The following is a 21,977-nucleotide window of genomic DNA, read 5'->3' on the forward strand; positions in this document are numbered from 1 at the left end:
TTGGAGGCGGGGGCTCATTATTTTGCCTACCATGCTTGGCAACCCATACCTATGTTTTTCATTAGTTTCTATTAGGAAAATTTCTATTTGAGAAATTTAAATTTTTTTGTATTTCCTTCATTATGCCTTCAATAGAAATGGAGAATAATTACTTATTACTTTTTTTAAAAGCAAACAGAAAAAGGTGCATGTATATGTAAAGATTATGGATTTATCCCTTATAAATTTATTACCCCTAATTTATTTTCTTTTCAGTTCATGTGATGAACTTGAACAACTGCACACTAAGGACATTCTGAGAATCCTGTTTTTCCCTACCATTATGTCCCAGTGCAAAACTCTTGACAATAATCTAAATATTGTCTTTTCTAAAATATAAAAGGACTTTTTTTTTTTTTTTTTTTTTGTTAATGCTAGAGTTCCTCCTCCTCCTTTTCCTTTAGGATATTTTTATCATTCAGAAAAGAAATCCCATGTTAGGCAACCAATAACCTACTTTCTGTCTCTGGATTTGCCTATTCTGGTATTTCATATAAATGAAATATGTGGTCTTTTGAGACTGGCATCTTTTTCACTTAGCATAATGTTTTCAAGGTTTCTTCATTTTTTAAGTTTCTGAATAACATTCCAATGTAAGGATATACCATATCTTAATTCCCAATCACCAAGTGACAGATATTTGAATTACTTTACTTTTTATCTGTTATTAATAATACTGCTATGAACATTTGTGTACAATTTTGTGTGGATGCAAGTTTTCATTTTTCTTTTGTATACCTAGGAGTAGAATTGCTAGGTCAGATGGTAACTCCATGTTAACATTTTGAGGAACAGCCAAAATCTCCCAAAGCAGTTGCATACCAGCAGTTTATAGGGTTCTAGTTTCTCTGCATCTTCCTTGTCTGCTTCTTCATCATAGTCACAAGAGTGGGCATGAAGTGTTACGGCCTGGCAAATGGCAAATGATGTGACGCATTTTTCCTCGTGCTGTTGACTATTTGTGTGCGCATGTATTTGTATACACACAAACACACTCACTCCCCCCCATATTTAGTTGTTGTGCATCCATGGATATCAACCAACCAAAATTGAAAATATTTTTTTAATTGCCTCTGCACTGAACATGCGCTCAGTCTTTTTTTTTTTTAATTTTTATTAGTACATAATAGGAATACAGGGGTTTTCGTTGTGACATTTCCACATATGCATACATTATACCCTATTTGGTTCATCCCCTCTGTTATTCTCCCTCTTCTCCCTTCTTTAAAATATCTTCAACGGGTTTCATTGTTTCATATTCATTATTTCCTAAACAATATAGAAAAAAACTATTTACGTAGCATTTACATTGCATTAAGTATTATAATTAATGCAGAGATAATTTTTTAAATGGGGGGGATATGCTAAAGTTATATGCAAATATGACTTCATTTTATATAAAGGATTTGAGTGTTTGAGGAATTTGGTATTGGTGGGGGATCCTGGGCCCATTGAAAGGTGGCTGTTGTGTGTATTTTTCCTTTGAGACATGTCCAGGTCCTTCACCCATCTTTCAGTTGGGTTATCTTTTAAATTTCTGAGTTGTGAGAGTGATTATATGCTCTCAATTCAAGCCTCTTATCAGACAAGTAATTTGCAAAAAAATTTTCCCATATTGTGGGTTATTCTTTCACTTTTCTGAGAGTGTCCTTTGAAGCACAGAAGCTTTTAGTTCTGATAAAACTGCCATGTGTTCTTTCTCGTGTTCCTTGAGTTCCTGTTTATTAAGCACCGCCTATGCCAGGCACTGTGCAAGGTGCTGGGAATCAAGCCATGCCATCTTTTGTGTCACCTCACATTTGGTTTTTTGACTTTCTCTTTTCTACTCCTGATGTGCCGTGTCACTGGGTAAGATACTTCTCTTCGCTTTATGCGCAATAGAGGGTCAATATGCTGATCCAAGTCAGATGGAAATATTTTTAGTGATAGTAATTATAACACATTCATTAATGAGTTAAGCAACAGTTCTAAAAAGGAGGTTTGAGGCTCACTTGGGCTATAATTTAGTGACAATAAATGACTCCTAACCCTAAAGTTATAGGAAAAAATTACCAGCATTTTTACTCATAAAATTATTTGTAAAAAATTTTAGGTTTTCTGCATCTCCTCCTTGTCAGAAGTTGAAAACATTTTGTTGTGAACTGAATTATGAACTATGCAGTATTGGTTGCAATAGCATATTGGAATTCTAAAAATACATTATCTAGTGGTTGAAAATGTGCCAAAGATAATGTTTAGTAAAAAAGGTATGTAAAGTGAAATTGTTGCAAGCTGCGCCTGTTGAGATGATTGTCTTTTTCCTCAGGAAGAAGATGCCTGCTTTCTGCAGCATATGTAGACAGCCGCAAATGGGAAGCAAGAGAAACAGAGCCTTGTCACCTTGGTAAGGTGCCCGTCTGTAGTGTGTCTGTGTGTCATGTGCAGTCCCTCCAAATGTGTGTTACCATACACGCATACATTGTGTACATGAAGTGGTAATTTTCATGATGTTCAAATCAGATAAGTACATTTTAAGTCTTAACAAGAATTAGACTTTTACTATCTTCTGTATTTTTAATATTTTATTTTGCCTTGATGATTAGTCTCCTGAAGTTCTATAATCATTCTTGCTGTTTGTCTGTTTTTGTCATGTACTTTTCATGCAATCTGTCTCTGTTGTGCAGAATTTTGTACTTTATCTCTGATTCTTATTTTCAATCTTTTCATTTTCTTCACTCCTCTTATGGTCTTTAGATACTGTTTTGACTTTCTCATTCTCATTAGGAAGTGATAGGTTTGAAAGCAAAGTTGGACTCTCATGTAAGTCTTTGAGGAGAAAGAGTTGATGAACATCATCCCAGGCAATAATTATACCTCTCTTTCCCTTGTTCCCTATGTAATACTGCACAGATTGGAGCCATTCTTGTATAAAATATCAAGGCCTAAAAGAAGTCACTGACCTTATAAGCACCTTTTAAAAATGTATACACTGCAGACTTTTGGTTCTGCCTTTCCTTTGGTACATATAACATCATCAAGACATTGGCAAAGTGAATAGATTGGTGATAGTTTTATGAGACTGATATAACTTTTGAATCAGTTCCAGTGCTGATCTAATATTTTCCTCCAGACTTCTTTCACTGTTTCTTTGGGCTTATGTCAGGCATGAATAAAGTCCCTCCCTGTGTTATAGATTCTTCATACTTGCTGCCAGTACTGGCTACCTTACTAGGGGGTTCAGAATGATAATTTTCTCCCTGATAATAACAAGCAGAGTTGGTTGTAAGCTGTGCCATGTATGCATGGTTGTGGAGGTTTTGAAGGTAAGTAACCATAGCTTCTCCAGAAGGAATTTGCTGTCTGATTTTCACTATACTGTCCCTGCATAGCCTTTTATAACTAGTACTTTACAATACTCTTAGTACCTTGAAATAAATTAAAAAACAACATTATCTATTCATAATATTTAAGTTTACATAGTTACCATGATACAAAAGGGAAACAAAATGGAAATAATTTACAATAAGTAGTATGAATTTCAAAATGCAAATAAATGCTTAGGCAGTTTATTTAAAAATCACTGAAATAGCTCTGTTCTTGCCCTTACATGTAGAGTCATTGTACTAGAAAGACAAATGTACTTGGGGACAGATGAAGTATGTTGATGAATTCAAATACTGTGAGTGGCATTATCATGGTGATATAATTTTATTTACAAAACGAACAGCTCTTGGTAAAGTTCTGAATGATTCAGTGGTCTATCTTCACTTTTCATTTATGGAAAGTTCAGCTTAGTTTCAATTATAAAAACATACTTTGTGCTTATATGTAAAATAGTTCCATTGATTATAAGCACGGTTGTTTTGTTCAGTAATATGAATGTCTGCCATGCCTTGGCTGACACAAATATGTGGAAATTTTTAACTTTTTATTTGGAAGTAATTTTAAACTTACAAAAAAATTGTAGCATTCCTTGTCTACCTTTTATTTTACCTGCCTATATTCCACCTTTCCCACCCCAGCCCTGGACTCAACCCTTTCTGTAAGGACTCTGATTACTTATATTGAGGAGTGGCATTAGAAACCAAGATCTGGGTGTAAGGGGTCCTTTTGCTATTGTGGAATTTGTGCTGCTTGTCCCAGCTAGTGGACAGAACTCAGAAAAACATGGGTGCGAGTACACATATGCATACATATATATACATGTGTGTATGCACAAACATGCATATATTTTAGAAATAATGAGTTCATACCAATACCTCCAGTACCCAGTCATCTCCACAGGGTGTTCCCTCAGCTTGCCATAGTCTGTATTTGTATCTCCCTTCTAACATTCTGGGAGCCCTGCCTCCCAACAGAGACCATGTTTTGATGTGGGAAGTCACAGCATTTGTTTTCCTGTCCTCTGTCCAGAAAGTATCAGCGATGCCATACAGTCACTGTGACAGTCAAAAAAATACCCCCATATACTGAAATGCTCTCTGGGGCCAATATTACTCCTTTTGGGAGCCACTGTTCTTGTGATTAGTAGCAAAGATGGTTCTGATGTAGCATGTATGAATTAGAAGCAGAGTGCCAGGGAAGTACAGGTAAGGGAATGGCTGCACTGTAGAAAGCTCACTGTTACCACTTTCCTAGGTGTGAAGTAAGACTGGGAGATGAGGTCACTGTTCTGGTCTTGGTGTTAAGGATGGTCAGTGTTGGGGACTTTGTCATGGATACCTAAGTAAGCAGCAGCTGTTTGCTGAAGCTTGAGGATGATAATCTGCAACAGGTAGGTATCCCATAGTACTTGGAACAGCAGCAACAGCCCCCGTTTCCCGAGGATTTCCCTGCCCTGTAGCAGGTGTTCCCCTGCATCTGCAGCGTGCCCGTCGGGACTCCTCCTTTCCCCCTCCTACTCTCACAGCTTGTGCTGAGTGACATCTGGTTCTAGTTCTACAGCTCTCAGCTGTCCCCCTCCCATGCCAGTAACCATGAATTATGAATGGCCATGGCACCTGCCCCAGCGCCTGACATGCAGCAGGTGCCCCAGAAATATGTGGGATGGATGGGTCCCTCGGTCCCTTGCTTTTATCGCTGAGGTGAAAAAAGGTTTTGGAAAGCAGATGCGTGGAAGAAACAGAGGCCTGTGGAGACAGTATTGATGCCACCCTGTAGAGGAATGTAATTGCTACCTCCTCTCATCAAAGCAGACATGCTTTGCTTTTCTGAGCGGCATGACTACTTGCACTCTCTAATTTTCTTTCCTGGTAATGGTGTTTGAGCCCAGGACCTACACCCTGAGCTACTCTACCAGCCCTTTTTTGTGATGGATTTTTTTGAGATAGGGTCCTCCTGCTCCCTGCCTCCTGAGTAGCTAGGATTACAGAAAAGAATCACCTTGAGCGTTTGGACCATGAGGCCTTTTGCTGAGAGCCTAGCCGCGCCTGCAGTTGCATCCCCGCGACGGGGCAGTAGATGGCAGTGTGGCCCCTGCCGGAAACCACTGTCGCGCCCGCGGAACCCTGTTGGGTGCGGGGCCCAGGTCTGGGTGGGAACGCGCGCGCACGCGGGGCCGCGCTCGGCACGTGGAGCGCTGTGATTGGACGTCCGCTGTGAGCTGGCGCCGTGAGGTGCTGGGGCGGGCTCGCTGATTGGAGGAGGAAGGAGGGCCGATATGAGGCATTTGCTCCCGCGCTCCCCATTGGAGGGTTCGCTGGCGGCGGTGAGCAGCTGCGTGGGCGTGGGCGAGCCTAGGGCGTGGGCTCGATCTGCTGGTAGGCTCGCCCACGCCGGCCTTCCTCAAACGCTTTGGTGCGGGAGGTGCTCCCCAGAGTTTCTTTGCATTAAGTGGTGGGTTCCGCTGCCTTTAAAGCCTTCTGTCGCACCGTGCGGTTCACGAAGTAGAGGTGAGGCCTCCTGCGGCCCCCGTCCCTCTTCCGACTGTGACGGCTCGGGTAGGAGCGGCCTCCCGGGAGAGGATGCGGAAGGAAGCCCGGACCCGCTGCTTGTTGCAGCCGTGCTCGGCTCGCACGGGTCTGTTCTCCTTACGCTGCGCGCAGCCTGGCACAGGCAGCCATTCGTTCCACCCACGAACATCTTCATACACATTCCCAAGAGATAGGAGCCTTTAAATGCCGTCTTCGAAATAACCGGGTTCCCATTTCCCTGGTATCTGATCGATATATTTCAATGGCCTTTTTTTGAGTCGGATCCACATGAGGCCCCAGCCTTAAAGGGGACCTTTATGGTCACATTTAGTGGTGTGACCCACCTGCTGGCACCAGCCCTGTCAGGCCGCCATCTCTTTCCCCACCCACTCGGGGCTCTACAACGAGCCTCAGCCATCAAAGTTTTACACATTTGTGTTGAAATGCACCCCTGAAGGGTTTTTTAAAAGGCATCATGCACATATCAAAAAAGTTAGTAGTTCTTACACATTGCTAAATATCCCATCAGTGTTCAGGTTTCCCCATGTGTCTTACAGATTGTTAACACGTCCATTTGTGGAAGTGAGAGCCAGGTAAGGTCATGTCACGATGTGTTGAGATGGCTCTTAAATTATCTCAGTTTATCTCTGTTCTTCCTGCCTCTCCTCGTTGGTTGAAGCAAACAGGTCTTTTGTAGAGTACCCCACATTCTGTATTTGCTGATTTCATCCTTACAGGTTGTTGAATATGTGCCTCTACTTTCCGCATGCCCTGCAGGAAAGGGCTTGATCAGATTCGGAGCTTATTTTTTGGTTTGGGGGTTTTCTTTTGGCATGAATACGTCATAGGACAGCATTTGGCTGTTCCTCTGCATGTTAAACAGCATTCATGGTCATTATTTCGTTGGGAACTGCAATTTACTGCTATTTTAATTCTATCATTTCTGCCTCATTTATTACCTAGAAGCATTTTATGAGAATTTTTCTTCAGCATTACAATTTGTATTAGAAGAAGAAAACTTCAAAATATCCTCCAAAGAGGTTGTTACTTGCCTTTGGAGATGGGGTTTTGTTAGGTAGCCCAAGCTGGTCATCCTCCTGCCACTGCCTCCATATGCTGGGAGTAGAGACGTATGCCACCACACCTGGCAGTGAGACGTTTTAATGCATTATAGTTGAGGTTTTTTGATAGGGCCTTAGATTTTTTTGATAGAGCCATAGGAGTTCTTGGGCTTGCCTACTTCATTCAGAAGATTCCAGTTGTTTATTTCTGGATAGAGCTTCCCTTTGACTAAAATAAACCCTGAATTTCTCATTGTCTCAAATTCCTTCACTAACTCATAGATCTATTGGGGAGGTACAAAGTGAAAGTTACCAGCATTAAGTTCTCAGTTAGTAGCTAGTGAATAACAGAATAGGGCCCCCAGTGAGTGGGAGAATTTGCTTGTGTTAATCCTACCAGGAGACGGGGATCCAGGTGACATGAGCTGAACTGAATTCATGAGCCTAACTGAATGAAGTATTTTATTTCTGAGTTTTCAGTTTATAGTGGTCACAAAGTCAGGGGCATCTTTTGGTTTTGGAGACCGTTCTGCTTTTTGTTAATTTTGGTTTTTTAAGCTGGTTGTTTTGTTTTTGCAGCACTGGGGTTTGAACTCAGGGCCTCACACTTACTAGGAAGGTGCGCTACTGATTGAGCCACTCCACCAGCCCTGCCTTTTGTTTTCAGTTTCTCACTCCGGTTTGAATGTAGACCTCTTTCTTACAGATTCTTCTCCCATTTTACTCAGGTTTAGTTTTGCAGTGTCATTTCACCTGTGAAGGCCTTTGGCTGGCAGTCATTTTCAAATCCTACTTTTGAGCCCTGATGGAGATTTTCTGAAATCTGGTTTCCAAACTAGTCAGTTCCATATTTGTATTTCTGTAGCATTTGTTTATTTACTAGGTTTCATATTTACCATCAGCTGACAGTTGTAGAAATGAGTCTGACTTGTGCATATCATGCTCATTTTCTGAATATGTATGTTTACACAGCTTGCTTTCATATTTCTCTTCTACTGGGTCTGTTTGTTTAAAGCTTCTGGTGATAGGCAGAAATAAATAGAAGGAAATCTAAAACTCTATATTCAAACTGGTTCCTAGGCTAGTTTTCCCCCATACTTCCGTCTTTGCTTGTAAGCATGATGTCTGTTACATGCCCTTTTTCTTTTAAAATGGGAAAAACAGAAACACAGTTGCTGCCTAAGTTTTCCAAGATCACTTCTAGGAAGGGTAGTAGTAACTTCACACATGGCCAAAGCCCAGAAGGAGCTTAGTGTTGCCTGAATGGGTAACAGTACTATGTGGTTATGTACAGCTTGACCATGACTACCCACTTTTAGAAGAGCACATCTCTACTATAGATATTGTGAGCACCAAGGAGATTGGTATTGTCTTTCTGAGAATTTTATGTACTGGGAAGCTCTGGTACTTTGATCCACACTAGGTTAAAATTACCTTCCTGGCAAAATCATGTAATGATCTATGTAATCTGTAAAACTACTGCTTTTTGCCTGTAAGAACATTGTGTCTGATATTATAGCTGTACCATCTTTCTTTTGACTACTGTTTACCTTATTTCCAACTCTTCTGTGTTCATTTCTATAGCTAGATTTTGCATTATTATGCAATGTGATGATTATTAACCTTTAACAAGAGAGTTCGGTCTATTTACGTTATTTCATTACTGACATATTTGGATTTCCTTCTTAGTAATTAGTCTCATCTCTTTTTCCCCTATGCATTACAACAGTCAGTATTTTTTTATTATTTTATTATTCATATGTGCATACAAGGCTTGGGTCATTTCTCCCCCCTGCCCCCACCCCCTCCCTTACCACCCACTCCGCCCCCTCCCTCTCCCCCCACCGCCTCAATACCAAGCAGAAACTATTTTGCCCTTATTTCTACTTTTGTTGTAGAGAGAGTATAAGCAATAATAGGAAGGAACAAGAGTTTTTGTCAACAGTCAGTATTGTTGAGATGTCCACACTACCCAAAGAGATCTACTTAGTCAGTGCAATCCTTCTCAAAATCCCAGTGGCGTCTTTTGCAGAAATAGGGAAATTCAGTGTCTTTGTAAACTTGGAGATCTTGGAGATCGTTGTCCTTCTCCATAATTATTAAGAGGAGTTAGTCCTGTATGGCACTTGGCAAGAAGTATGAATGCTCTTGTGGTTGATTTTGCTGCACTGCTCAGTGGTTTAGGGAGAGAGAGGAGAAGACTGAGAGTCAACTGCAGACACAAGCTCAAGGCCAGGGTTCAGGGGAACAGGCCTGAGCTGATGCTGAGGTACAGGAGGTAAAGCTTAAAGGCCTGGTGTTCCTCCTTCCATCCTGTCTCAGCCTCCTGCCCATCTGCAACATGGGAGTGGGACTTGCTAGGTTGTCTCTAGCTGATTAGACCTTCTAGCCATGGCACTGGGAAGTGCAAGGCAATGGAGAGTCTATCCATAAGGCAAAGATGAATTTCCAAGTTTGAGTCAAACTGGAGTATGATTCGTACTTTGCTCTTGCCCAGCTGAAGCATCCATTTTCCACTGAAGCACAGCCAGGTGGTGGAGTGGACTGCTAGCTAGAAGACTTCCTAGAGGTGTCTTTATGGAGCTTAATTCCTTAAAGTGCAGTGAGATCTTTTCCTGAAGTACATGTCCAGTGGTATCAGCCACTTCCTGCCTGGACTCCTTCCTTGGGTTGACTTAAAATCTTCCTCCTGTTAGTACTGCTTATTGAGTCCCAGCTGTGACCTACCATAGACCTCTGGGCATCTTTCTCATCCAGGAGGGGAGATGTCAGTGAGGAGGTTGAAGATGTGGCGGACAGGACTCCAACTCTCCCCATCAAAGTTCATCTCTGAACTCTGATGTAAGGTCAGTCAGACCTTACACATCGCTGTGACAAATGCCTGAGGGGGACGATGTTAAAGGAGGAAGGTTTTATTTTGACTCATAGTTTCAGTCCGTGGTATTGGCTCCAAGTTTCTGGTCTTGTAGTGAGACACATCAAAGAGGAGGAAAGCTTTCACCTTATGGCAGCCAGGAAGCAGAGAGACACTTCATCCATCTGTCTTGTCTGTCTCTCTTCATTTCTTTCTCCTTCCTCTTTTTCTTTCCTCTTAAGGATTGATTAGGGTGTTCTTATTTTTTTACATTTTCCCCCTCCACTGGTTTAGAAATTGTACCCTACTCTCCATTTCTACTCTTTTAGAAAGATCTTTGCCCTGTATCTTCTAGCATGAATATTTAGCTTAAATTCTAGTGTTTATTCTTCTCTACTGTCCTATAGAATAGTTTAAATACCCACACCCCACACACACTTACACCCAGCCACATGCTCTTATCCAGTATTAAAATTTTATCCTCTAAAGCACACACATTACTACTTTACACAGTTACTTCCTCCAGATTTAGCCAGTTTTACTAATTCTCCATTCTTTCTAGTTTCTCAAGTCTTAAAGGATCATTGCCCTTTTTAAAACACATTCTCTAAAAACTCCTTTAGTGAGTATTGCTAATAAATTCTTGGTTTTTCTTTTGTCAAGAAGTGTTTTTATACTCTCTCTACAACAAAATTAGAAATAAGGGCAAAATAGTTTCTGCCGGGTATTGAGGGGGTGGGGAGAGGGAGGGGGCGGAGTGGGTGGTAAAGGAGGGGGTGGGGGCAGGGGGGAGAAATGAACCAAGCATTGTATGCACATATGAATAATAAATAAAGAAAGAAAGAAAGAAAGAAGTGTTTTTATTTTGCCCTGTGTCTGGAAAGATAGCTTTGCCAGATGTACTAGTCTAGCTTGATAGAGTTTACTCCTAACATTTTGCCCATATTATTCTGTTTTCTGTCTTCCATTGTTTCTATTGAAAAACACCTATTGGTAGAATTATGGGTTTTTTGGTTTGTGTTTGTTTTTTAAATAATTTCTCTTTTCCTTCTGGCCACTTTTGAGATCCTTCATTTTTGGTTTCACGTAACAAATCATGGTGTGGATATAATTTTACTCAGTAGACGTAGAATGGATCTGGATTCCTGTCTCTCTTATCAAGTCTGAGCATGTCTCAGCCTTTATATCATCACGTGTTGCTTCTCCCCATTCTCTCTACTTCTCTTAGAAATCGGATTAAATATATCTAGATGTTCTTATTCTGTTTTCAGTATCTTTTCACCTCATACTTCTCATCTTTATCCTTGCTGCCTTCTCATAGGGCTACCTTTCTGTTTACTAATTCTTACCTATGTCTAACCTGCTCTTTGGCTTACTTTTGTTTGTTTTTGGAAACAGGATATCTCATCGTGTAGTCCAGACTAGCTTTGAACTCATGATTCTCTGACTTCAGCTTCCTGAGTGCTGGGATTATAGGCATGTACCACCATGCCCAGCTTGCCCATATTTAAATTATACAATTTAATAAGTCTTGACATACATATAGGTGTACATGACCACAAAATCATAGCAACAATGAAGATAATAAGCATATCTATCACCCTCCAAGTTTTCTTCTATTGCTTTGTAATCCTTCTTTCTCTTCCTGCCCCGCATTCCAAATTCTCAGTCAACTTGATATGCTTTAAGTCTTAAAAGAGGTATGGGTCCTGACTTTGTCACAGCTATAATCCCAGCTACTCTAGAACAGAGGTCAGGAGAATCAAAGCTCAAGACCAGTATAGTCAGAAATGTTAAGACCCCATCTCAACAAAAAGGCTGGACATGGTGGTACACAGCTGTAATTCTAACTACTGCAATTACAGCTATGCATGGGAGGCATAGATAAGATCTCAGTCTGAGGTGACCTCCTGCAAAAAATCCAAGACATTATCTGGAAAATAAAAACAAAAAAGGGCTTGGGTATGTGTGTGGACTAAGTGGTAGAGCATCTGCCTAGCAGGGAGTCCCAAAATTCAAACCCCAGTACTGTCCTCCTCCCCGCCAAAAAAATAAAGAGTCCCCAGGAGACAGCAGTCCTTGCTGTCTGCTTTGCAGCGTGCTTTGCTTTCTAGTTTATCTTTCTCCTACAGGGGTAGCCCTAGCTGGCCTGGCTTTTCTAAGGCTCTGAGTCAGTGCCTCAAGCCTTGGTTTTATCCTCTGTCCCCTGTAATGTCACTGGGTACCCCCAGGTACCCTGCCCTCGGGAGACTGCCACCATTCCCACTCCCTGAAGTCTTCCCAGTTTGTGCTCTCATGTGCTCTTTGGTCTCTGGCAATTACTAGAGCTTAGCCACATATATGAAAACAATTTAATATTTTATTTAGGTTGTTTTATTTTTATGGTGATGGTGAGAGGAACTTTTTAGAGGCTGCATGGTTGATCTTAGTCCAGAAATAAAATTCCTGTTTGATTTCTTCTTTGAGCTTAGGAACAATGTCTGAAGCCTCTTTTGTCTTCTTCTCCCTGTGGTAATTCTCAGACATAACAGACTAGTGCTTGTCTGGCTGTACCTCCGTCTTCTGGGGCTGTTACTTAAAAATTTGGATGTCCTTGGTTTACCTCAAACCTACAGAATTAGAGTCTCCCTCTGTGTGTGAGACCTTCAGGGAGCTCAAATGCTTCACGAAGTCTGTGTGCAGTACCTGTAATAGCTCAGGATCCCTTTTATGTCCTTAGATCATCAACAGTATTGTTGTCTTCAAACCCAGGCACTCCTCCACAAGCTTCCTCCATCTTTTAAACATACTTCATAGTGTTTGTTCACCCTTCAGGCTTTGTTAATGAAGAATTTGCCTTTCAGCTCCATTTCCCCATATCATCACTGTTGTATATAACCACCAGCTGCAATGTGTCTTCCTGAAGAGCTGAGTAGTGAGCAAAAAACTGTTTTCTTTGGCACATCCCTCTGAACAGAACCTGGGCATCTGCTGGCCCCTCAGAGGAACACCAAGAGTGACTTTGACTGTGGAAGCCCACTGTGCAGAAGCCTGTGGCGCTGGCCCTCCGCAGGCCGCAGATGTCTCAGCTTTCCTGGCCCTCCATGTACTGTGCTTTTTTCTGCCTCATTCATCACACCCATGCTATAATGTGAGGTGATTGGTCACCTAGTGTATTTAACATTAGCCTTTCTCTGACTTGCAATATGCAAATGTTCTTCATCAGATGCAGGCTCTGCAGCTGTTGCCTTTTTGAGGCCTAGCCGATTACACTTGACTGAAGATGCCTTGGTCTGAAGGCTTGGGCTGCAATCAGTAGTTACCACTCAGTTGATCAGCGAAGCTGTCTCAATCCAGTGTTTGGTTAGACACTGTGCCCTTTGTGAAAGCCACAGAAAGGGGCCAGTGGCCACTTTAATTAGACCTGTAGCCCTAATCATGCTTTTTAAAGGTATAAATCTTGAACAGAGGGAGGTCATTCCCTATATTGCCTGTCATTGCAACATAAGAGCCTGTACTAGGAAGTGATCATAGAGATTTGTGTTCTGAGAGAGCTATACAATGTTAGTTTGCCTTAGGGTAGAGGAGGTTCAAAGATTTATTTGTTGTTTTTATATATTCTTTAATTATCTGGCTTTAATTCCTTTAGTATAGTCATAAGAAAAGCTATTTATTGGGCTGGGGTATAGCTCAGTGGTTAAGTGTTTGCCTCACACATACAAGGCCCTGGGTTTGATCCCCAGTACTCAAAAAAACAAAGAAAGAAAGAAAGAACGAAAAGCAAAGCTATTTATTTCTACATTATGTCAGATTTTAGGAGGCTTACAAAGTTACTTTCTCCCATTGCTACTAGGTCATTGTGGTCATTACCCCAGGGAAGGAAGGAAAGAAATGGCTAAATGCACAGTAGGAGATGGTCAGTGAATAGTTGCCTCCTTATTACTAGACACTAATTTCCTCTACCTTGAGTAAAAAGCCTTGAAAAGCCAATCACTTCTTTTTCCCTCCTCCTTTCATTCCTATTCATTTCTTTATATACTCACTGAGTGCTTTTCATGGAACTGTGCTAGGGACTGAGAATATGTCAGTGACTTCAGTCCTTGCCTTCATGGATTTTGCTTTTTAGTGTAAAAGGTTAAAAAAAAAAGAAAGTAAAGACCTATGTAGTTATGTAGGCATTGTAGTTCCTAGAAAATGTTTTTGGAGTTTATTCTGAGTATAATAGGAAGTTATTGGCTGGTTTAGAAAAGACAATGACAGGATTTAATATGGCTTTTGAAAGCCTCATTCTGCCTACGAGGTGGAGCTTAGATTGTAAAGGTTAGGTGGTTACTAAAGCAGAAGTGAGAGAGATAGGGAGCTTAGTTGTGGTGGTGATGATGGTGATGACACATACATATAAAGATCTATAGATTTATAGATCTACATATATACATCATCACCATCCTGTTATCTGTATATACATATATCGGTACCCTGTAGGAGTTGACAGATTGCTTATAGGGTATGAAAAAGAATGGGGTCTAAAATAACACCCTTTTTTGGCTTGAGTAAACCAGCCAGTGTTTTCCCATCCCATTTACTGAGATGGGAAAAGCAGACTTGGTGTAGAAGGGTGAAGAATTGAGAGGACACGTAATGTTTAGAGATCTATTGGATACCCAAATGGAATAACACCCGGGCAACTGGAAATGCAAGTGTGGAATTAGAGGTAGAAGTCAGGGTGGGTGTGTACACGTACAGTCAACAATTTGTAGACGATGGTTAAATAATGAGAGAGACTGAGCACAGGTGGTGAAGGGAAGCGTATACTACTGAGACTATCCTGCAAAGAAACCTAGAGAGAGAGAAGAAAAAAAAGAAGAGGGGAGGGAGGGGAAATATTTTTTGAAAGCTAGACTGGTGATCTATAGATAAATAGGAAGGTCAAGTAAGATAAGGATGGAGAATTAACCACTGGATTTCCCAGTGTGGCCGTGGTCATTGGTGTTAGTGCAGTAGTGGAAACCAAAATCTGACTAGAGTGAGTTGAAGAGTGGGAACAAGGAAGTAGTAGCAACTGTATCAAAGATGACTTTTTAAAGAGTATTTAAACCTGTAATCCTAGCATTCAGGAGACTGAGGCAAGTTTGAGGCCAGCCTGGGCTACATAGTGAGACACCCTGTCTCCTAAAACCAAAAAATACAACAACAAAGACTTTTCAAAGCAGTCTTGCTATTAAGGGAATCAGAAGAAAGAAGAAGTAGCTGTAGAAGGTAATGAGCGCAAGGGAGGAGCTGCTGTTGTTGGTTTTTAATACTATTTGTCCTGAGTCAGAGTGTGTGGGCACAGGTGCTAGTAACCTGATCATGAACTGAAAATAAGAGTGAGGGGGGAAAGGTGAAAGAGGATATCATAAATTTGAGCAGCAATGACATTACATGAAATAAACATTTTGGAGTCCCTAGGATTTTAGATTGCTTTAGGCTCTGAGGTAAAACTGTCATCTCAGAAATACCAAGTACTCGTATGGGTGTTCTGCTTAAAAGGAGCAAAATATGAATAGTTCAGGCTAAAAACCACTAAGGCTAGTCAGGGAGCTTCTGATTTGTTAAGGGAACTTGTAAATGTCACTTGATAAATTTCATTTTGTAATTTTGGAGTTAGACTGCTGCCAATAATATATTTACCTGTTTCAGAATGCCAGAGGAATAAGTGGCTAAGCAATGAAGAGTCTCCTTCCCTTGGCCTCCCATGAAATTTCTTCTCCTGGAGTCTTGTCAAAATAACAATGTTTCCTTCCCGAGATACTGTATTGATCCATTTCTAAAAGCTGAATATAAAGTAATCCTTCCTCTAATTCAGTAAATCATTTAAAAAATGTTACTAGTATTGATTTATTCTCTTTAATTTATGTAAAAACAATTCCTGAAAAAGAGCAACAACGAGCATCTGTTTTTATACTGACTGTATTAGCAACTGCCTGGCAGGAGTCATATCTGTGATATTTTTCTTAAAAATTCTGTATATTTAACAAGGTCCTTTTTCCTTCTTTGTCTTTGCAGCTGATCTTGCATCTTTAATGGACAAAACATATGAGAGAAAATTGCCTGTTAGTTCTTTAACAATATCACGGGTAAGAACATTTAAACACTTATTTTCAAAGAAGAAGAAAGAAAGCAAGAAAGACTGTTTACATAGATGAGGCTGTGTAAAGAAAGAATATCTTTGTAGGAAATATCTTCCATAGTATGGCATGTTTTTGTAGCAGTAATAGATATTTTATGGTATGGTAGCAAATTTCTTTGACTGACATAAAAGGTATAAGTGTACCAGATTCCAAAGTTAATAAGCACTATTATGTATCTGATTTAATTTTTCTCAAGGTACAATATTCTGCTGTGTGATACCATTTTTTTCAGTTGGTATGTCCTTCAGAGTAGTAATATTTGGTCGTTAGTATTGGAAGTGTTTCTGGTAACTGAGAAAGTCTTTAAAAGAATGGATATTAATGTTAGACTGCTGCCGAGCAGTGAATGTTAACTCACTGTCACTGTGTGAGACAAGCAGTGTATTTATGTAAGACAAAGAGTGGGTCAGTAACTTTCCCAACTCCACACAGCTGGTAATTGGAAAAGATGGGATTTAAACCAGATACCTGTGACATCAATGTTCTCGTCTGTTGCCTCCCTCAAATATATCTGGTGTTATCTTAGTTATGAATTCACTCTGTGATATTGGGCAACCGGGCCCTTGTCATTTTCCTCATCGCCAGTCTGAGGACAGTAGTGTCTCCCTCAGAGGTATGATGTGATGCTAAATCAAATCTCTAGAAGCTTTTTGTAGAAATGAGCAGCACTACAAAATTCAAGGTATTATTAAATCTGGAAGAGGGAAGGGAAAAAGATCCTTGCTACCTCTTGACATTCTCCTTTTAGTAGGGAAACACTTCAACTAGTCATAACACATCTTTGCAGTCCTAATGGGCATATTTGAAAACTGAAAGACCATTGCTCCATCTCTTACCTGATGGACAAAACCCTCTGTGGGCTCATATCTGATCCTACTTTAAGAAGTACTCCAAGACTTAAAGAGCTTTCCTGTACATTTTATCACTGGAGCCTCATACTTTTCAGGGCAGGAGCCTTTATCCTGTTTATGCAGATGGAACAACTAAGTCCCAGAGGGGCCTGCCATCTGTTCCTACAACACAGCAAGCCATCAGGAGAGCTGGTTCATGAGCTCAGGGTCTGGGCTTGCACTACATTTTGTCTTCCCCTTTATGGATTTCTAAATCAAATCTGTAAGTCCTAGTTATTTTTAGATCATCTCCTCCTTTTTACTCTCTTTTCCTCTTCATGAGATTTTAATTATATTCACAACATGCATTATCCCCTTCTCAGTCTCCACTTTAGGGTAGAATCCATATTTGGATAATTTTTTGCCTGTTTATTTGGACTGTAGTTATGGAGGATACTCAGAGATCAGATGGTTTGAAGGAAGCCTGTGGGTAGAGGAATCATAAATTGACTGGTGAACTTAAATCAGTAGGAAAAACTACTACAAACTAAGTTCTGTAAATTTAGAGTTTTATGTTCTGAGTAATACATTTCAGCCATTAAGTGTCTTCATCCTTCCAGCCATGTGTTCCAAGAATTTGGAGCTTAGGATGTAGATAGAAGATGCAAGGATACTAAGCAAGGTTTAGGTTTGGCTTTCCATCAGTTTTTCTGACTAAGGTTGTCCTACACATAGAAAAGAGAAGCCATGTATATGTGTTAGCATTTCAGAATGCAGCCACACCATGGTTCCAATAAAATGGCTGTCCTGGCTTTTTAAGGACAGTATGTGAACTAAACCAAATATATGGAATAACTTGTATTCAACCAAGGGTTTCTTGTCTCTTTTAGTTTGTAGACAACATATCATCTCGAGAAGAGGTAGACCATGCCGAGTATTACCTTTACAAGTAAGTTTCCCATTCTAGTTGGCTGTGTGTTCTCTGATTTCACACCTCCTTTTTAAAAAAATTTTTATTTTTGAATTAGCATACATTAATAATATGAGGGATTTTATTGTGATAATTCCATACATGTGTGCAGTGTACTTTGAGTAAGGTCATCCCCTCCATTCCATTGTGAACTTTATATACTTGCCCATGTGTAAAAGATACATGCTCTATACAGCATTATCTACAGTAGCAAAAGCCTGGAATAATCTAATTCTTATTAAATAATGGACTGGTCAAATAAATTATGATTCATCTTTTTCACTGATTTTTCACCTATCAAATATTTGTTGGAATGATGCCTTACAAGTAATTTTTTTGTGGTATTTGGATTTGAAATCAGAACCTTGTGCTTGCTAGGCAGGTACTCTACCATTTAAGCCAACACTCCCCACCAAACACAACTAAATTTTATTGTAATTCCCATTTTCCAAGTCTGATTTATAATTTGTCCCAACTTCTAGATTCCAAAAATAGACTCAGGTTAAAATTTCAAATGTTTCCAGTAAGCATTACTTTAGAGTTCCCATTTGATTTTGATTTTGCTTTGTTTTGGTTGGTCAAAAGAATTTTTCAAGCTGGGGGTATTTTTAAAAGCTTACTGTATTTTAGTGACTTTGTTAAATAGTTTTGAAGCTTTTTTTTCCCCTGAATTGGGTAGATTCTACCACCTTTCTGTGATCTTTTTGCTGCTTTCTATTTAAATATACATCTCAAGTAGGCTAGATTCCATGTCTTAAAAAACATCTATTTTAATTCTAAGGTTGCTTTTAGCAGTACCCTAAATTTAAGTTCTAGGTCCTGACGTGATAATTGCCAAGTGCCCTCTTCCCCTTCATTATGGTAAACATAAGACATGGATCCCTAGTGAGTGGGAGTCCTGCTCTTTGGAACTGCAGCGCTACTTTGCTAGTTGTTTTTTGTCCATGTTTGGGCGGGCCTCCAAGTAGTTCTCTTTCTTTTGCTTTGTTCATGGCAAAATGCAGAAAACACTTCCAGTTTCTAAATTGAAACTGTTTCGTAGACTTCTGCCCTATGAGACACAGTACCATACCATACATATACTCTTGGAAGAAATAAGTCCCAAATTTCAGATATCTCTAACTTGTGAATGACTTCAGTGATTCATCATTCAGTATTTCCTGAGTACCTATTCCATGTCCAGGCCCTGTTCAAGGTTCTGACATACAGTGATGCAAAAGTTGGATACTCCCTATCCTAGATACTAAAGTATATCTGTAAGACAGACCTTCCATGATTAATTCTGCACTTGATGGCCTGTTTTGTGTGCCCACAGTGCTCCCGAAAGATTCATGAAATTGCTGTTTCCACTTTCCGTAGACCATATAGAGTTTATTGTGAGTCCTAGTCACTGATTGGTATCTTATCTTTCCCTTTTAATCTCTGTAACTGATGTGATAGTGGTGACATTGCTTCTCTAAGTTCTGTTCTCCTTTTTATTGCCAAAAAAATTTACTCTTTTTCTCAACTTTTCTGGGCCTTTCTCTCAGGGAATGGAAGTTAGGGACATTAATCTTGAAGACACAGGGAACTCCTGCTCCATGAAGCGTTCCCCAGTTAGGTCTTCAGTGGTGGCAGTCCCTTCAGGGAATGAATTTAGACCTTGCAGGGTGACCTAAGAATCACAGGCCTACACTGAGGAGACATAGCTACTTCTGAATCTCACGTTGCGTACAGCTTCTTGCTGACTTGCCTGTGGGGTTTCTCACTGTCCCGCAGTAAAGCCCACAGCAGGAGATGCACGTTGACTGGGCTCCTTCCCTGCCACAGCCAGTCAGCACGAGGCTCTGCCAGCAGAGTGCAGTACCACATCTTTCCCTCTTCTTGTGATCAAATCTCCCCTTTGGTTTTGTGACGAGTACTAGAACCAGTGAGGTTGGAGACCTTGGCTAGTCAGTGGAAAGCTGAGTGAACCTCTGCCATTTTATCAGGTACATAAGTAGGCAGCCCCTGGGACCAGTTCCAAGTGCTGTTGACACATGCCACCTTATCAGCTTGCATTCTGGAGAGAAATTGGCCATTTGAACCTGGAAGTTCACAGGTTTGAAAGTTTAGGGACTTCAACATTACAGAGTCCCAGGAATCTTTTAAGGAGGACTAGAAAGGCTGCTTTTGAGACAACAGACATGAGAGCAAACACCAGACTTGTATTTGAGCCATGGGCTGTTCTCTGGAGGCTAGCAACATCTAAAGTGAAAATAAGCCAAGAGTAAAAAGTAATTCAAATGGTGAAAGCTTAAGACAAAGTAAAATAAAATATGAAAGCTAAGGAAATAAGGCATGCTGTAAAAAATAAACTTAAATAAGGCAATAAAAAAATAACTAGGCCAGGTGTGGTGGCTACTTGGAAGGTGGAGAGCTAGAGAATCGCAGTTCAATCCAGCCCAGGCAAAAAGTTAGTAACTAATAGATTGGGCACAGGTGGTATGCACCTGTCATCCAGCTACATCAGAGACATTTGTAAGAGAATTTTGGTCTAGGATAGCCAGGGCAAAGATGCAAGACTTTACTTGAAAAATAAAGCAAAAAAGAATAAGGCTCTCAAGTGGTAGAGCACTGGCTTAGCAAGTATGAGGCCCTGAGTCAAACCCCAGTACCACCAAAAAAAAAGTAGAAAGAAAAAAAAATGACAATAGTTAAGCTATCTATTTATATACATATATAGAGAGAGGTATATATAGTTTATATGTATGTATATGTATGCACACACATATACATGTATTTTTTTTTTGGGCAAAGGATTTTTAATTTCCTATCCACATCTCATTAGCATTTGAAAGAAATAAAAAGGCTTCCCACCTTTGCTATACTATCATTTATTACATTCCTTAGAATTAGATTTGCATCTTTATTTTGCTCATGCAGAGACTAGACATAGCAATCGACTGAGTATGTATAAAACACATAGGCTGTAAGTATAGGCTGCTGCCTGGTCTGGGGAAGCAAGAGGACCACAAGGATCCCATGCAAGCAGTGGGGCAGCTGTGAAAACAATGCAATGCTTCCCAGTGCAGGATTTTATCATGAAAGAGCCCAGATGGGGCCACCATTGCTTCCAAGGGAACTAAGGCAGAGGGCAAGAGAGACTATTGTACAGAGTATAGTAGAACTGGAGGAAATTAGAATTACAAGATAAAAGGAAATCTCTCATTTTTTCTTATAATCTGTGGGTTTCTGTTGTTTGTTCTTTGAGAACCATTATCTGAGCCTTTTCTCTACAAAAGATCCCTTTGGGGCTCTGTCTGCCTGGCGTCAGTGTTATTTTACAGTGACTTTATGTACAATTTTTTTTTTTTTTCTTTTGAGAGGCAGGGTTTTGCTTTGTAGCCCAGGTTGCCCTTGTTCCTATAATCCTCCCTCTGCCTCCTAAATGATAGGGTTGCAGGCATGTCCCACCACTCCCAGCTCTAGATTTTTATAATGGCAACTTCTTCCTTTACCATTTTTGTGGAGGACATCTTTCCTGGACCACCTAGTCTGTAGTTCTGAGCTCTGTTCCCTCGATCCCTATGCACTGTCCACATGCAGATAAGTGAACCTGAAGGCAAGCTATGTCTCACCTTTTCAGGAGATCACATTGCATGTCATTGGGAAAATTGTGCCATTAGTAAAAGCCATTAGTCTCACTATTATAACAAGCTTTAACTATGCCTGTAGTAGTGTTTGATTACTGTACTAATGGAATGCAAACTCAAGTCATAAAGATTCCTCCTCTGCACTTGCTGTCCTCTTCATTGAGGATGTTTGCAAATTGCATTTTTAAAGGCTTCTTTAGGCTTTTGAGCCATTTAGGAGACCATGGTGGCTCACAGAAGCATGAAATTAAACTCGCTCCTCTTTCTGTCAGAGTGTTTGTAATCAGAGCTGATCATTTAATCTGCAACATAACTGTCATTCCTGAAGGATAAGTGATAGAAATTTCTAATGTATGAAATTCTTTTTCTATTAAGAATTTAACTATTTTTGAGTAGGCTTTTGGCTTACTCAAAAATGTTAGCAAAAATGTGCAAAATGTTGAACTGTCATGCAATGAAAAAAAGGTTATTGCAGAGCTCCATAGGAAGGTCTGTTTTACTTGCCTGTAGTTCCCTGTGTTGCCACTCAGTAGTGAGAGGAAGTCGAGGTTGTGTGTCAGGCTGTGTGC

At 40.3% G+C, this 21,977-nt stretch overlaps 1 protein-coding gene across 3 annotated transcripts in view; it reads left to right on the forward strand.

The window, feature by feature from the left end:
• Positions 1-21,977, forward strand: part of Mrps27 (mitochondrial ribosomal protein S27) — an 81,778-nt gene that overhangs the window by 3,120 nt on the left and 56,681 nt on the right. The window contains exons 2-4 of one of the 3 annotated variants that reach the window (XM_020174674.2): positions 2,345-2,422; positions 15,870-15,940; positions 17,715-17,773. In XM_020174674.2, the coding sequence (XP_020030263.1) occupies positions 2,345-2,422; positions 15,870-15,940; positions 17,715-17,773 (208 nt within the window). Of the gene's footprint in view, positions 1-2,344; positions 2,423-4,222; positions 4,793-5,750; positions 5,910-15,869; positions 15,941-17,714; positions 17,774-21,977 lie in introns of those variants that run through there. The other 2 variants (XM_074077324.1, XM_074077323.1) reach the window with 2 other exon arrangements.

This window comes from Castor canadensis, chromosome 6, assembly GCF_047511655.1.
Source record: "Castor canadensis chromosome 6, mCasCan1.hap1v2, whole genome shotgun sequence".
Taxonomy (NCBI): Eukaryota; Metazoa; Chordata; class Mammalia; order Rodentia; family Castoridae; genus Castor; species Castor canadensis.